Raw genomic sequence first — 17914 nt, 5'->3', positions numbered from 1 at the left:
TCAGTGCAGTGCCCAATAATCCTGCTGGCCTGCTATTTGGTACCACTTTGCTGTGAAGATTCTGCAAAAATAAACTTGACTCGTCTGTTGCAATTTTTAAAGCTATATTCTTCTGCCAAGCTTTCAAGAAAAAGGACAAAGTCATCTCTGCAATTTAAATTTTAACCAAGTTTCAGGAAAGACTTATTTCCCTTTCATGTCAAGGCCAGAGGCAGCCCTTTTGACTTCAGGATTTCATCAAATGGCCTTGGCCACCAACCACAGCCCATGCTGTTACTCAGCAACGTGGCAAGTGGGGCAAGAATTCAATTCCCTAAGTCTCATTTAGAAAGTTGCCATCTTCCAATTTTCACTTATTTGAAAGGACTGTGGAGAAAGGTGTGTGGAAACCCCAGCCCTGTGAACTGCACAGGGCTTTTCTGCTGAGCTTTTGCCTCCATCTGGAGACCTGAATCTAGAAGCAGTTGGTCACAACAGCCCTCTGAGACAGGGGTAGCCCTGACAGTGAGGTAAGCATGTACTGTTCTTCAGTGTTTAATAAACTTGACATCAGGGTATGTCAGAGACAAAGAGAGGAACTGTCACTCTGATCAGCTCTTCACCTGTGCCCACAGGGCTGACCAGCTTCCCTTCCAGGGAATTGACCAGTCAGAGCAGAAGTAGGTCTTCAGGCAGAGCAGGGTCCCTGAGGCCCTCTGCTATGCCAGGCATTAGCTTTAGGTGCTGGCTCACAGAGGGTTCTGGGAGAAGGGTCAGGACACTGGCAGAGGGAGAGGAGACCTCAAGGTGCTAGGGGCAGCAGCTTCCAACTTCCACGTGGAGATGCATCCTACATCACCATACATGGTGGTACGTGAAGAAGTCACACCTGGTCTGGGGCTCTAAGGACTCTGCTCCGGGAATTATAAAAGCCACTGTGAGTGACTAGGCTGACCACATTCTGCATATGTGGGAGCAGAATGTAGGGCCGGGTCCATTTCCAGAGTGAGGCCAGAGGGTCCACTTGAGTCTAGATGGGTTAGAGATCACTGGGAATAGTGAGCCACTGGGGCCAAAGGGCAAACATCCACAGGCACAAAGGACCTCACTGCAAGACCTCAAGGCTGGGGGCATCGGGTCAGCCATGCATGAGATGGGGCTGCAGGACATGTACTTCCCTTTAGTGAAATTGTTTCCACCCAAAGCCTGGTCTCAGGTCTTCCTGCACTCCCAAGATGCTTGCATGAGCCTTCACTTCAGCCAGGAACAGGGCTTCCCCACATTCTGCTGGATTTCTCCTCTCCTATCTCTCTACTTGATTCTCTAATTTCCCTTACATACACACACACACACACACACACTCTACCAGTCTGCACCAAACAGGAAAAAAGAAAGAAAGCAACTCAATCAAAAGCCATCTTTCTTCTAGAGAGTTCAGAAATATCAGATCCTTCCTCATGACATCTGCATTAAAGTTACTTTGGAATAATGGCTGAAAAACTCAAATTTGTCATTTTGGGCATCTTGAGCTCAGAGTCAGATGTACAGACTCCTTGCACCACTCCCTGGTTTTGGCTCAGAATTTCAGATTGGACTCCTTGACATTCAAAGGCAAGTAACTAAGCTCATCAATCAACTTGTTGAGCAAAAATCTCCAGTTCTTGAGACGTGAAAATGCAACCTGTAAAGTTACCTTTGCTTACATCTTCAGGCATTTCTTAGCTATCTTAAAACAGGGAGAATTCTCTTTCTCAATGGACAACTACCATACAGAATAGAAAAGAGATCAAAGAAAAACAAGAATTTCTTAAAGTTCTGGTAGTAAACAGGCATATAATATTATTATTGTTGTAGTTGTAATAAGCATTTATACGTTCCAGGTGCTTTACAATCACTTAGCTATTCCTCACAACAGCCCTGTGAGGTAGGTCGACATTATTACCCCCATTTTACAGATGGGGAAACTGAGGCACAGAGAGGTTAAGTGTCTTGCCCAAGATCACTCAGCAACAGAATGCTGGAGCTGGGACTAGAATCCAGGTTCCCTGACTCCCAGTGTCCTTGAAACTAGACCACATTGCTTCCAAAGAGGCATCCCCAGACTGGCTCTGAGCACAAATAAAGACGGACAATGTTAGATGAGGTTTGGGTGTGGTGGCATTTCCCGTGGACACATTAAGATGGAACCTGAGGTGTTTCCTGGATTGGTCTGGCATGCGGGTGCATGTGTTAGTTGAAATGGGTGTATCTGAGCTTCCTGTCCTGTCCATTTCTCACTGCATTCTGCACTGGGTTACTGTAGAGAGCAGGAGTCAGACGGTCAGGAGGCCATGGCGCACTGGCATGTAAAAGAAACTGTCAACTCAGCGCCAAGGGGCCTGCCAGTGTTTGGAAGTTCAGGCAAACTAGGGAATGCAGGACTTTGGAACGGAGTCAGCCGCCCACCTTACGCAGGTCTGCTTAATCTTTTTATTACTATTGTTTTCTTTCTTTTTTCTTTCTTTCTTTTTTTTTTTTTTTTTTACTGGCCAGCATCAGGAAGTTGGGTTTGTTCCATTTTCCTGTGGGGCAGCTGCCCCCCTCCTTTGCTCTCTCTCATGCTTTCCCTTTCTCTGAGTCTCTGCTTGGAAGGCAAAACTGTTAAGCCTCGTACGTTCCCTTTCATGAAAAAGAGCCACCGCGAGCAGCATCCGAGACAGGCGGCCGTGGCTCCGCAGATGGGCCACAGCCCGCTTCCACCTCCTGGAGGAGTGCTTTGCCTGGAAGGGATCCCCTGCGACCTTGGGTTTGCTTTTCCTGCATTTCTCCCGAAACGCTGGTTCAGTAGAAATAAGCCCACTTGAGACTTTTCCCTTTCAAGGCCTTAGCCACAAACGCCTTCCGACTAAACGAGCTTGGTGCTGTAGCTCAGGCAGAAAATTCTAAAGCATCCGTTCAAGCATCTGAAACAAATGAATCAGCCAGTGAAATCTCATCTGTTAGCATCTGTTCTCCTCTTAGATTAAAAAAAAAAAAAGCCCTTTTATGGCTTTAGATGGAATCATGCTTAAAAAAGGAAAAATAAATCTTGCCATATTTTAGACTAAGGTGACTAGATAATAGGTATTTGATACTGTCAGTTAAATGTCTGTGGAGTGTCCCAGTTTCCTCTGTCTTTATGCACTGAGCCTCCCTAGGAAGGCCACATTAAGTCACATCTGGGAAAGAGCCACTTGCTTCTTGTGCACACCCACGTTTCCACTTGAGCGCCTACATCATCATCTGTTAGCGGGGGCAGGGGCTTTGAAATGATACATTCTACTACCTAATTCTTTATAGCGAGAAATAATGGTCTCCTCCTTAAACCCCACTTCCAAACAGATAGAAAACCTCTCCGTAAAGTTTTACTCTCATTAATGTCAGCAGGCTCCCATCTGAGGTGAGTGGGAACAGTCTCCTCGGCTTCCACCAGAGTGCAAGCTTTTGCATAGAGGAAATTCTTGAATATTGAAAAAGAGAAATGAACAAAATATTCCCACTAAGGGAGCCTTCCTCTTTCTTATCCAGGAGCTACTCGACTAATTCGTGTCTGGATCCTGCATGGAGATCCTCATCTGGAAGGTCTGATGGGACGTTCACCGTGCGTTCACACTGGCTGTGAAGGGGCTGAAAGGTTTCGTGGCTGCATGCTGTGTTCCTGTATTTACTTGTTCCTCATGGAAACTTGCAGGTCACTTGGATGCAGCAACAATGGATGAAGAGCAAAGGCTGAGTCAAACTAAAGTGAAGATGGCATGGATGAAAAAAAAAAAAAAGGCCTGGTCCAGCTTCTCTCTCTTTCCCTCTTTGTAGAGGGACTTGAGAGAAGGTTGGTTTTAATGATGAAGATGAATGGACAGATGGAAACTACACACTCATCCAGATCACAGAGCTCAGGATAGCAGACGCTGAGCTTGTCCCCACACGTGGAGCCAGGAGCTCCCCTGTCATCTCCCTTCGTGTAGGAGGCAGCCCTGCGGTTAGTTGAATAGAGGAAGTCAGAAGGTGCCCACAGGGCCACAAACCATCATACATCTGTGTGCCCTGGCAAACCATCAGAGATGCAGAGAATTTGGACAGTTCTGAAATCCGTTCAGACAGACTACATGCTAGGCAGCACAAGCACACACAGGCCCAGGTCTCTACTGCTGCGCTCACACGAGGCCGCCCTCCCTCCACTTGCCATTAGCAGTCAGTCTGTTAATCATGGGGCGCTCCTCGCAGGAAGAAGAGGGTTACCCTTCTTCTCAACAGGCCAGGCCCACTTTCAGGGGGCTTTGTCGAGGATTTGCATACTTGCCCTAGTCATTGTCGGCACATTTCTCCCATTGTCATTCACTCCCATCCCCCTAACTGCTACATCATCACAGGACACAGAGCGGAAGAGCCTTTCTTGTGCTAATTAAATGCAGAGAAACAAATCACATTTAAAGCCATTGGTATAGCAGAGGAAGCCAAAAATGTAATTAGAATTATCCTTCAAGGAGGCAAAAGCTTTCTACCTTTAATGTCTGTTTCAGAATCAAATGCATTTCAGAATCTGTCAAGATTATGAACACAATTTTCTCAACTGTATGCTCAACATAAATTGTAGACATAGCCTCAACTCCCAACGGACCATATTTGAATTTCATCAAGGAAGTAAAGTTCTTTCTATGAACATTAAAATGAAAAACACATAGAAGAAAAAACCTCAACATTATTTTAGCACAAAGTAAAAACAGTCTGGTATTCATGACCTATAAATGTAGTTTTAGCATCATGTGACCCTTCAATTTAAGCCTCCGTAAGCCCCATACATGAACTGTGCTAATTATTTAGCCATGAGTTGTTTTTGCATGTTTTAAAACATCAAAAAGCTGGATCCAGCCAGCACAGCAAACACTCCTTTGGGAAGTCAAGGGGGTTCAGAAGAGATATAACCCTGCATCTAGGTGGTTACCACACATGCTTCCACAGAAAAAAGAAGAGCCTCATAACACAGAGCTAACTTTATTGCTGTAAATTATGACACGAGCTATTGATGAAAGACTACATTTTCCCTCCAGAATATTCATCAAGTTCCAGCATTATCAGCTGGGATCCTGGAATGGTTGGCAGTTCTCGCTAAGTAAAGGGTACACCTAACTCTGAAATCTGACCAGCCCTTGTCCTCCAGAGCCAAGGCTACTTTGGGGAAGTATCCATCACTCCTTCTCCACCACCCAACACGGCCATGCTGACCTCAAGAAGGTATGGCCTGGATGCCTGTTCAAATGTGCAAGCACATTTTCTCAGTTTGCTCTACCCCTCTAGGGCTAGTTGTGATCCTTCCTGGGATCCTAGAGGACTGTCACTTTCACAAACTGGACTGGCTGGAGGTGAAAGAGCTCTGCTCACAAATTCTACACCCTGAGGCAGAAATTAGCTACTTTATTGAGCTACCTCTAGGATAGCGGATCAGAGAAAGAGAGATAAGGAATTGTCTTTAGCCAGATTCAGTGCCCAGCCCTGCCCCAAGGCACACCTCTTCCCCCCAAGCTCCGGCAGCTGTTCAGGCAGAACACAGGTTTCATCCACTAACCCACCACGCGCACACACATACCTGCCTTCATTCATTCACACGCTCATTTCACATTCATAGTCATGTTCTTTCTCTCTCAGCAAGATCATAGACAAGCTTTCACTTTGGTAATCATCATCACTTTGAACACAAAACAATGCTAGGCACTTTTCCCCAGAGAAAAAGTAAGTAACCGCCCCATGTTGAACCTACAAGGCCAAATTGAAAACACATGGTGATAACAAGGACATAAAATAATTTTAGGATAAATAGATAAAAAAGGAAAAAAATCTTTATCTTATTCATGATGGATTTAAAGCACTTTGGGTAGCAGAGATGACAGGTCTTTCAAGTGATTTGGACAGTTGTTTCTGACAGATTGCCAACCTCTGTAATTGTCTTTTTCAGGTTCTTAGCATCCTTTCCTCATTCACCCTGCTTTCTCTTTCACCAGAACTCACGGACCACCCTTCCCAGCCCATCTTCCTGCCAGTCTCTACTGTGATTCCCTTTCTTTCATACTCACTACTTCCCATCCCAGAGCTCTGAGCTTCCTGCTCTCTTTCAACATCCCTGGAATGCACGAGAGGGCCCTGACGGTGACATCCACACTTTAGGTGCCCAATGCAAGGCCAAGGATGGATAGGGGTGAGGGGCCAGAGGCTGGCCTGGGCATAAGAGAGCAGCATTTACACAGCAAGTCTCATGGCCACTAGGAGACAGCTTACAGAGACAGACACACCATACATACACTCACACACACATACATACACGGTACACACTAGGAGGTGATGGATGTTACTGAAATGGCCCGAAAACCAACAAGCAGTGGGGTAAGAAACAAACAGAAACAAAACAAAGCACTTGCGTTCGGATGGAGAGCTGGGTGGCCAGAACCACTAAGCTGGGGCTGTGGGAAGCACCCTGGCCTTGGCCCAGCAGCCAGACTTCAGTGTGGGTGCCCGCTTGGAGGAGATGGGGTGCAAAGGATAGCATCCTTCCCACCAGGGGAGGGCTTGCCATGGCTGTCCTGGGGGGCCCTGCCCCAAGGCCGGCAGCAGATTTGGGGGGTGACAGAGAAAACGAGGAGATGGAAGCACTTACCTCGTGGCTCAGAAATACTAGTCCGCATTTTGGGGAGTGTGCAGTATCTCAGTTTAAACAAATTCCTTGTGGTACTGCTCAACCATGAATAGTCAGCTCTCTAGTATTTCAAATAAGCTCGCAAAATTGTTAGTGAAAAGAGAGAGAATAAAAACAACAATTCACCTGTAGGGCAATCGTGGTGTTCTTCGCTGGGTACTTTCCCACCAGTCCTTGTTCTTTCCGTTTCTTGAATTTCCTAAAGTAGTCCTGTATCAGGAAAGTGGCATAGAACTTCCCCACGGTTACCTCATCATCTAAACGGAGAGACCAGACAGAGCTCTCCCAAATCAGCACATTTGGACCAAGAGCCTAAGCACTCACTTCTGGCTGGGGACGGGTGGGGCGGGACAGGACAGGACAGCGCAGAACGCACTAAGCGCTCAGCTTACAATGCAGAGACTAAATCTAGCAAAAAGCAAGGTTTTGCAAAGCAGTTAAGGCTCAAAATTAGAATCAGTTAAATGAATTGATACTCAAAATTGCAGAAAAGAATACAGTTGTAATGGGTTTAATAGAGCAGCATATTAGTAAAGCTATGAAATGCTCTCTTGGCTATTTACTTAAAATAAAAATTACAAAACAGAAGAGGCTTCCCGAGCCATACTTTTGCTCCTGTATGTAGGGATTTGCATGTGTAATTATTATGAACATCAAGGGCAATTAGCCACCTACATCCCAATGCATGGAGACAAAGACAGAGACTTCAATAAAGTTCATACAAGCTCAGAAGGGCAGGAAGGTTCAGAAAGGTGACTACGAAATCCAGATTTTCATAAGCCCCTTTATTCTCTGCCAATAACCTCTGAAAATCATTTTTTGGTTTGTAATTCAGAACTGCTTGTTTTCTGCACTGCAGCGGCAGCTCCATCTAACTGTAAAGTTTAGCTGGGCTAACTTGTGCTTTGTTCAGAAACAACACCCAACATGTATCACTGGGGAATGGGAACTTTGCTGGCAATCTTAGAGGTGATGCATGAGGCAGAATAGAGGCTCTGGCTGTCTCGTGGTAAACCACCGCGGGAGTGCCCGTGGGCTCTGGGGTCTCTGTAAGCTCTGCTCTCCCAGGTGTGCTAGTTGCCAGGTCTGCGGTATGCGGCAGTCTCCTGGGTGGAAAGCGTAGGTCACCTGAGCAGCCCACCCCACGAGGGCCCAGCTGCAGTGCTGGGGCTGGGACTGCTGTGCATGACTTGCAGAGGCCAGGAGAAGGGATATCTTCAGGACATGTTCACTTCAGACAGGCTGCCTTTTCCAGAGTTACATGCTGCTCTCTGACAGGGGCCCCACCTCCCTGACCTTGGGTTTCATCTGTGCGGGGGGTACAGTGAGAGAATCAGCCTCTCCAGGGAGCTGTGAGAACCACAGGAGAGGAGGCACGTAAAGCACTCAGGAAGGGTCCTCCCCATGCCCGGTGCTCAGCGACGGGAGCCATGAGTCACTACTAATTTACAACCTGCCGACAGCAGCATCCTTGAACGAGGTCCCAGAGCACAACAGGTGGCGGGAATGCGGGACACACCGTAGTCCCTAACAGAGTCTCGTGCCCACGTATGAGGTGCCTCTGACTTCTCTTGGCCTGTCTAGAGCCTATTGGGCCCTTCAGGGCATCATGCCAAACTTCCCTGTCAGTGTGGTGGCATGAGAAGGACGGCTTGGGGTGGTCTTGCCTCAAAACAGCATGTTATGTTCTTTCTAAACTTAAACTGGGCAAGTCCTGAAGTGGAACAGGGGCCGCCAATGTGAACTTTAGGCTTTGTGTGGCATGCAAAAACACGGTCCCTAGCTGGGCTCAGGGTTGTCCAAGCACAATCTAACTAATGAAGCATCATCCATAGGAAAGCAAAAGGTGAAGAGAACATCCAGGTTTTGACATTTCACCCCTTGCTTCACTCTCAGGCCTCTCTCCATTTTGCCCAAGATGAGGATGCAGTTCTAGCTACCACCTCCTACTGGGCGTCTATAGGTGCCAGGCCTTGAGTCAGAGGATTTCTTATGGGCTCCTCGCAGCAACTCTGAGATGGTGGATCTGCTCACCCCCTTTCACAGGTGGAGAGAAGTGAAATGACTTTCCCAAGTTGGTAGAGCTGGGACCTGAACTCAAGGTGGTGCTGCTCCTGACCCTGGCTCTTCTCCCCCAAGCCACCTCTCTGAGGGATGGCCAACCTCTGGCCACAATGGCTACCTGCTTCTTTGGAGATATACAAGTCTCTCTCAGTATACAAGTCTACCTCTCTATCACACAGGAAGGGGGCTAACAGCCGACAGCTAGTGGATCCTGAGGAGCTCAGGGGATTCTTTGCCTGGTACACCACTGCCTTCTTAGTCCAGTGTTCCAAGTCTTCTCCATGGGTCCCAAGAAAGGGCACTGACTCTATCTGCAGAAGACCCACCTCACTGGGCGCTGGGATGCTTCCAGCAAACACAGGCCTAAACGTTTCCTCCCTTCAGCCTGGATCATACTAGGCTGGAAGACCTGCAGGAGAGTCTTAGCTCTCCCTGGCCCAAAACTTAGGGTGGCAGCATCCTCACTGCAGAGGGGAACCGTATTTCTGCCTGAGGAATGGCTCTAGAGCAGGAGCAGGCCCAACTAGGGCTCTTCAGGGGAGGATTCAAGAACCACTTGGTCTTCTCCACTGAGACACTGAGCTAATTGGGAGACTGGGCCCTAGGATGAGTTGGTAAGAATAAGAAAAGTCAAAACTATAGCAGGATGGATAAGGAAGGAAGACAAGGACCTGGAGAGAGAGATGGGGTCAACTCTGTGTGCTCCTCAGGGCAAAGGTACAAAAAATCCAGGTCAAAGAATGAAGGTCCAAAGGCAGGGAGAATCTCTGGGGGAGAAAAGGGGTAGATCCCTATAATGGCAGGAGAAGCCTGAAGAATGGGGGTGAGAACATGAGCTGAGATTCAGAGACAGAAATGAGAAGGCTCAGCAGTGATGATGGAGAAAGCAGTAAGGTGATTCCCTCAGCCAAAGGTCCCTGGACAAAGGCTCAGCAGTGATGATGGAGAAAGCAGTAAGGTGATTCCCTCAGCCAAAGGTCCCTGGACCACTGAGAGTGGAGAAAGACAGCTCCAGACTCATATTCCACAGATTCCACAGTTCATTCCTGACTAATGCCTTATGATCAAGCTCATGATGACCCGGGTGCCGCCTCAGATCACATCTACACCAGCAAAGCCTCCTAAGACAAGCAGTCTACTCTGCTCTGTCACCAGAGTTCCACGGGGCTCCCTAGGCAACCACATCTGCCAGTCCCAGGCACTGCGGAGAGGCTAGCCTACTGCTCCCTGATCAGGCTACAGTGTGTGGGACTCTGAACCCCTTAGCCTTGGGGATTACCCACCTGTTTGCACAGTGAGCTGGACAAATACTGTCATTTCTAAGTGTGCCACGATGTGGGAAAACTTTGGAACTAATGGTCTACAGGAAGATGAAAAAGGAATTGCAAGAGAAAAAATGACGAATGCCAGATACAAAATCCTGCCCTGCAACTAACTGTTGCTTAGTCTGTTCAACGATGCTGGAACATTATGTCTCCACAAGGCCCCATTTCTTTCTTTTGGGGTATCGCAGTGCCTGGTGCTGCCATTTGGAATAGAGTAACACATCTTAAATCCAATTCATTTTAAGAAATATTAAGGTCCAGATATGGACCAAGACAGCTAAAGAATATTTAGCGTTTATTAGAAGTCTAAATAGAACGGAAAGTTGGCCACCTTCTCAAAGGAAGGGAGTTTAGATGATGAGCCAAATTCTGGACTTTTTTTCTGATAAAGTTAAAATAAATGAAACTTCACAGTAATGCAGATGACTCTCTCCCAGTGAGTCTCACAAAGATGGGCATTAGTGTGCCAGTTAGACTGGTGGTCATGAAAGTGGGGTTTCCAGAGAGATGTGCAGTGGCGTGGGAGGAGCGGGGGCTCTCCCCTCAGTGTGAGGAAGGTTTACATAGACAGGCACAGCCCGCTATTCTGAAGCATGCATCTGCATTTCAAGAAACACTGTCGGGGAATACAATTGACCAGAGATAACTCTGATTCCATGCCACCACCCTAAAACAGAATTGCTTCAGAATATTCTGAAAGACTGAGAGTTGAAAGGAATGGAGGCTGCAGAAAAAGCTCAAGCACATTGTTACAACAGTTTTTTTTAAAAAAAGCAATTCATCTGAGCCATGCGAGCACTTGGGTGTACAGCTAAAAGGAAAAGAACTAAAACCAAAAAGTTGTTTTAAATGTGCAGTATCAGTTCTCCTGCGGAGAGCCAGGGTTCTCTAGGTGGGAGTTTTGTTTTGTCTTGTTTTCCCTTTATCATCTCTTTCCAGGCCATCTTCCCCAGCTTTGAGCCGGTGGCCATGCCAACTATGAGCAGCTCCCTCCAGCGACAAAAGCTCATACTGCTTCTCGCTTCATGCTGAGGAGCAGAGCTGGCCAGCATGCTGCTCTCTCTGCCCCCCCAGAGCCAGAGGTTGTCACCTTCTCAGAGGGAGCGGCCTTGGCCACCGTCCTGGCCCTGGGTTCCGGAGTCGACTTCCAAACCTGAGCCAGACCAATCTCGAAAGCTGCAGGGGCAGTAACACTATAAAAGTTCGGTTGGTTACAAAACAAACCATATACTTATAATGTCCTCTGGGCCAGGGATGGCTAAAATGCTGGGTAAACGGATCCTGCACCTTTAAAACTTGAAAATAAAATAGTCGAAAAACAACCACCTCAACATCTAAGTCCATGTGTATTCAAACAAAAATGGAAAAACATTACATATTATATATATATATATATACATGTTATATATATATAAAATCTGAAGAAAGTTTAGTCAGTTATTTTATGATAAATAACAAGAGGAAATAAACATGCCTGTTAGTTTGGTCTCTACTCTAAATTCTAATTAAAGAGCGGTTTTGGGGTGTGTGGGGGGGTATATGTGTATATGGAGGTAGATCCAGTCTTGATAAGAACATTTCAAAATACCATTTCCTGAAAAATATGTAGTTTTCACAAGGAGTTTTCAACGATATTGTTTAAGGATAAACAGAAACTAGTTTCAAACATTTTAGTTGGATGGAAAAAAAAAGTGCAGGCTTTTCCTTTTGAGGCAGCAAGCTTGTTCTTGAAGATTAATTCCTCCACCAGTAAGAAAACCCCACTCAAGCTACCTGGATCTTGGTTTCCTTCCCACATGAAGCCTCTCCTTTGTCTGAATGGTCTTTGTATCACCCCCAAACAACTACACCCAAGAGTCGGAGGCCTTTCTGTGGCCCCTGGCCCTAATGCCCTAGCTGGTACAGAAAGCAGTTTACAAATGCTCCCTGGACTTTCTGGAAGCACTGTCATTAAAACCAATGCACTGTCCAAGAGCTATTGAGGAAACAGATTGCACTGACCGCCAGCTGGAGGGACAACTTGGTCAAGTAGCTTCATGCTGGTTTTCTTCCAGATTTTCTTTATCACAGCTCGGAGTTCTTCATTAGCTTGTTCCAGGTTCCCTGAATTCAAAGAGCAAATGGGGAAACAAGCTTTGTTTCTTACACCCAGCTCTCCCTCTCTGCTCTCACCATGGCTGCTTCCACCCCAGCCTGAACCCGGCCTTCCCCAGCCAAGGTCGTCCTCACTTCCTACCTTCAGCAAACAGTGATTGAGACCTCCCAAAGGGGCTTTCACTCCACTGAGGAAACAATGGCATTTCACCCCAGAATTCAAGGCCTACTGCAATCTTGTCCCATCCTATTTTCCCAGTCGAACCCACTCGTTTCCCACTGGCTCCCAGGCTAAAATGCCTTTTTCTCCTTCTCTGGCTGTTCCAGCTCCTGCCTCCATCCTTGATGATCTGGCCTAATTCCAGCTGACCAAGACTTCTCTGGCGTTTGTCTGGGCTGCTGTTGCCACACACATGCTTTGTGTTCTCACCTCTGTGTCTCAGAGTGATGGTGCCAGGCCAGGTACAGATGGGCACACCGTGAGGAGTGCACATTTGCTGGGCTTTGAAGAGACTGGCTTTTCTGGATAGTCACCCTGAGTTCTGGTGTTGACTCTGGTGGGAGTCTCCACTGACTTCCCATGTGGCCCTTGCCTCTTTTCCCTCTCCTCTGCCAAGTGCTTCATAGAGTCAGCTCCCCCGCAACCTCCTCTCACTCACCTCCTGGTTGCTCCTCAACCTGCAGCAGCCTGCCTTCCATCCCACCACACAAGTGACCAATGGACCAAACCCGACGGCCATGTTCCAGGGCTTGTTTTACCAGGTTTTTACCAGGGCTGAGTGTGGCCTGGTTTGGTCTCTCTGCCAGCAAGGTATTCCCCAGCACCCTGATGGAAGTACACTTATTTGCTTTTCCTAGAGAAAGGAACTACAGCTCAGAAGAGACAAATCCCTTGCTGCAGGTCACACAGCTAGTAAGTGGCAGCTGGAGTGAACTCATTTGTGAGGGCTCTGTCTCTGCCCTGACCCCCCACCTATTTCTCTTGCTACGTAACAGGGAGTGGTAGGAGGCTTCCCAGAATGTTTTGAAACAAGATGAAGCACAAAGGAAGGGAAGAAGGACTGAAGGAAGCAGGCGACAGTATAGTTCTCAATACATTCACCAACCCCATCGCCAGGGCTTCCTCTTTGGCAAGAAAAGGCTGAGAAGATGATGCGAGATGGGATATACCAACTCCTCCTCCTCCTAGCACCTCTCCTCCCAGGGAATGATTACCTTCAGTTTTGATTTTAAGAGCAGTTCGAACCAAGGCAAAGAGGGTAGCATTAAACATAACTGTTCCATCACTGTTGAGAGGCATGTTCATGGCAACTAACCTCTGTAAACAAAAAGAAAAGCTTCTTAATGGAATGTGAATAAATGATGCCAGCCATCTCCCTTTTCAAGGTTTGTTCTCTGTTTATCCCTCATCTCTTCGCTAGTCAACCCTCAATTCAACAGCCATTTGGGGAGCACCTACCATCTAGGAGGCTCTGGAATGACAAAGATCAAAATTTTACACGTGAAACATAAATGCTGGCACTTGGGTGCTGTGTTTTGCTTGTTCTGTGAGCAGTTAAACCTCCTTGTTCCACCCCTCTTCTCCCTTTCTTATTACCCAGCTGGCGCTGGCTCTTGGAGTTGGGCCTCCTTTCTGGGCACATCTGAAGGCTGTTGCGAGGAGTAAATGAGATAACAGACAACAAAGGGCCAGACACAGGGTACCCATTGCTACTTCTCACAAAGGGAGGGTCCCTCAAGGAACCTTCCTCCTAGTAAGACCACTATGCTGTGTTCTGTACGAGACTATGTATTTCTTTCTGAGAGTTTGGTGTTTTACAGCAGGAACCACATTTCCCACTTATTCCTCCTGGGTGCTCTAATACCAGCAACCCCAGTCAGAGAGAACTTAAGTCCGTGACTCAGGTGGCCACACCCACAAGGATTCAAGGAGATCATGAACATTTAAGATTTGAGCCCACGTCCAGTACCTGGTAAGTGCCAAATAAATTGTCACTGTCAGTTGTTCTTATTGTTGCCTGACAGGGTGTCCAAGTGCAAAGGTTTTTTGGTTTGTTTTTCTCCTCCTATGCATGGCCTGAGCTCTGGAGTTCTCATGGCCCACCCCACCTAAATTGCTAGCCTTCTACCAACCACTCCTATCAGAATAAGTGCAGGCAGCCAGAAAGCCCTGGTTATTCATTCACTTTTCCCAGCAAGTTCCTGAGTCAGCAAAATGGACCACTTCTTTTTTGAGGACTTAGATCCTTTACATAAAAGGGTTTGGAAATCCAAACACAAGAAGATATCAGTGAACTGGAGCCCATCCTTTTATTGTAAAATAGAAAAGAGGCTAATACTGGGAAATTTATGAGAAAGGCCAACTTCTGTGGCTTATTCTCTGTACCTTCATCCAGAGTACAGCCTGAGGAGGAAAAAAGATGAGGGCAAGGTCCCCAAGGACGTGCCCCAGGACCTCCTGGATCTTCAGGGCAGAGTGCAATCAGTCCGGTTCGGACTTCCTCAAAAGACTGTTCTGTTACTCTGGGTTCTGTCTAGACCTGGTCCAGCAACCCTGGCGTGATAAAGCCCCTGTGCTGGGGTCCCCCTGGGTCCAAGGGGAGAGGAACCAGCTGTTGTGCAGACTGGCTGGAATTCTACAGGATGGAGTTTCAACAGGCAGTTCTTACTCTGATCTTTAAACAGGGGAACCCTTTTCTGTTGCTACAACTGACTCAAAGTGGTTCACGATGAACTCTATGAAAAGAACACAAGTCTCAATGAGTGTTCCCAGAGAGCACGGCCAGGTGTGAAAACTACAGAAATGAGGATGAGGTGGAAGAAAAGGACCCATCCCTGAGAGGTCACAGCTTGAGGCACTCAGAGTTGTGGGCACTCACCAAGAAATGATCGCCACAAAGTTCTGGTAACAGAGGGTTATATGAACCACAGCTTTACCAAGTATACCATCGCCCCCGCTAGGAAACAGGTCTCCTCTCTCTTCCCGCCTCTCATCCAGGTTACCTAGTCTTCTATATCCTATTCTATTTCCTCTTCCACTGCCCTCACTCAGCTCTTGTCATTCACACTTAGATAACTATTAACACAAGGGCCCTGCTGCTTGGCTCCCCTGCCTCCAGTCTACTTCTACATTGTCAAAAGAGTCAAAATGGAACTGTACCCGTGTTCCTTCCCCAGTGCCTCTCCACTCTCCATGGACTCAGCATGAACAGAAGGTTCCTTACAACTGCAGGTAGGCTCAGTTTGAGTCCACGGCCTGCCATTCCCTCTTGTGTTCCAGTCACATCAAACAACTCAAAATGAAGTCCATTCCTCTGCCTCAACATCTGTGCTCCTTTTCTGGAATGTTCTTTCTGCTGACAAGCTCCCACGTCTCCTTCTGGACCAGACTCAAATGTCACCTTCCCTGCCATCTACCCATTGACACATTAAATAACCCCCTTTCTAGTCTTACTGTTGGCTGACAGGCTATCCCTAAGAATTATGAGTCTGAGAGCTCCTCAAGGGCAGGAGCCACACACTGTTCATCTCAGCATCCCTGGACCCTGATGGGGTCTTGGCAGGGGTCACTCAGTAAATGTCTGTGGAATGAAACAGTGACTCCCCCCGAGAGAGGTGGTCAGAGAGGCAAACGGGACACTTACCTTACATGCTACTCGGTGTGGGCATAATTTCCCAAACCCCAGGGGAGGCTGAATGCGTCGGAGCAGAGTGACCACATCGAGGTGTTTGATCCGTCCCCTGGAGGCAGAGTACAGCATGAGGGGTCCAAGGCAGTACTGGCTGGTCTGAGCTTTCAGTCACCCGCCCTCCCCCCAAATCCCAGCAACATTCCAAAACAGAGCCCACCCAAGCCAGATGGAATCCCTTTCAACCTACTTTGCCTCAGGATCGTATTCTGACCATATTCTTTTGAATTCATCTAAATGGTGAGGTCCCAGAATAGACCAGTCCCGGGTCAGATAATCAAAATTGTCCATGATGACAGCCACAAACAGATTGATGATCTGAAAATACAAATCCAAAGGAGGGAGCTTCAGCTGCAGTGGAATGGATCGGGTTAGGCCCTAGTAAATGCTTCCTAATTTTATGGGCCATGAGACATCTGAACCCATTTCTTCAAGAAAGGTTGTAAAAACTGTCCTTCTGGAGAACACTGAAAGGAAGGGCAGGCTTCTTGCTTTTCACAAGGCAGAGTACTAACCACTCTAATCATGGCACACCACCAGTAAGGCAGCAAGCTTTCCAACTCAGCTTTGGTATAGCCCCAGGGGAGGAGAAGGGGGATGCATTAGGTTATTAGCTGACCTTTTGAAGCACACTGCAGTTTTATAATTTCATTGCCATTGAAGAATTCACACTCTTTAAGAGCCTGGTCTGTGGGGTGGCTTTGAAATTTTTAAAAAGTAACGAGCAGCCCTGAGAAGCTGGGGTGGTAACTACCACAAACCTGTTTGCCCCTAAGCCTGCTCACATCAAAGGGGGCAGTGACACGTGCCTGATTAAACAACACTATCTGGCTGCACAGCAGAATCCAGCGCGCTCATCAACATCAAGTACCCCATGGTGATATGTCAGGGCAACATCATGGGTCTGTGTCCAAAATGCTGCCCATACATCTCTAAGTTGAGAGGACACTGTTTAGATCACTTACCAGAAATGCACAGAGCATATAAAAACTGATAAAGTAAACAATGGCAAAGTTGCTCCCACATGTGTACTCCTCCCCGGGGTTATAATCCGCCTCGGGGTCGCACAGCTTCCCAGGGAGGCAGGCCAGCATGATCTCCTGCCAGGCCTCGCCCGTCGCACACCTTTTTTAGATTAAAAGAAAGAAAGAGAGGGAGAGATGTAAGGGCAAAAGGCTTTTTTAAAAAAAATTTATTTCTCCCCCCTTGCCCCCGTACCCCTGTTGTCTATTCTCTGTGTGTTCTTCTGTGTCTGCTCGTATTCTCATTAGGTGGCTCTGGGAACTGATCCGGAGTGGGAGAGAGGTGACCATTCTCTTGTGGCATCTCAACTCCCTGTTCTGCTACGTCTTCTTATTTTTTCTCCTCTGTGTCTCATGTTCCGTCATCTTGCCGCACCAGCTCTCTGTGTTGGCTGGCACTCCTACGTGGGGCAGCTTTCCCCCTGTGAGGTGGCATTCCCACAGAGGGTGGCTCTCCTGCGCAGGGCCACATTCCTGCATGGGCCGGCACTCTGCATGGGCCAGCTCACCGCATGGGCCAGCTTGCCCTCACCAGGAGGCCCTGGCTACCGAACCTTGGACCTCCTATATGGTAGACGGGAGCCCAATTGCTTGAGCCACATCCGTTTCCCAGGGCAAAAGTCTTAATGTGAGCAAGACCGAGGAGATCTAGGGGGAAAGCCAGTTTGAATTAGTGAACATCTGAAAGTCCTACTTGCTTTCAGATGCAACCTATTTCAATGATGGGAGATGCTACTATAATCCCCTTTGCTTTATAACAATAATTTGAAACAAAACATCTATTCTTTTTGTGTACATGGATATTTGTCTTTGTGTCTTATCTACTTCTATCACTTACATAACAGCCTCTTTTTTAAACATTATAAAACACTATTATTTTAAATGACCTAACATGTGCTCTTGGTTAGATCCCCATTCAGTTTTGTTGCAAATGATTTCCAAATTCCAAGTGATGTGTTACCTAGTCACTGAGATCATTGGAAATCGCTTCCATGATTTCTAGGACATTCTCTCACTTGGAGGCATCTTGTTTACAGA

At 47.3% G+C, this 17914-nt stretch overlaps 1 protein-coding gene across 3 annotated transcripts in view; it reads right to left on the bottom strand.

Annotated features, from left to right (window-relative positions):
* The window catches only part of CACNA1D (calcium voltage-gated channel subunit alpha1 D), a 370244-nt gene that overhangs the window by 19053 nt on the left and 333277 nt on the right, over positions 1 to 17914 (bottom strand). For all 3 annotated transcript variants that reach the window (XM_058288640.2, XM_058288642.2, XM_058288641.2), the window contains 6 exons: positions 16820 to 16979; positions 16045 to 16172; positions 15810 to 15906; positions 13381 to 13483; positions 12073 to 12174; positions 6809 to 6939 (listed from right to left, as the gene is read on the bottom strand). In XM_058288640.2, the coding sequence (XP_058144623.1) occupies positions 6809 to 6939; positions 12073 to 12174; positions 13381 to 13483; positions 15810 to 15906; positions 16045 to 16172; positions 16820 to 16979 (721 nt within the window). The remainder of the gene's footprint in view (positions 1 to 6808; positions 6940 to 12072; positions 12175 to 13380; positions 13484 to 15809; positions 15907 to 16044; positions 16173 to 16819; positions 16980 to 17914) is intronic.

This window comes from Dasypus novemcinctus, chromosome 26 (genome assembly GCF_030445035.2).
Source record: "Dasypus novemcinctus isolate mDasNov1 chromosome 26, mDasNov1.1.hap2, whole genome shotgun sequence".
In the NCBI taxonomy this organism is placed as follows: Eukaryota; Metazoa; Chordata; class Mammalia; order Cingulata; family Dasypodidae; genus Dasypus; species Dasypus novemcinctus.
This window is presented reverse-complemented; position numbering and strand designations above follow the sequence as displayed.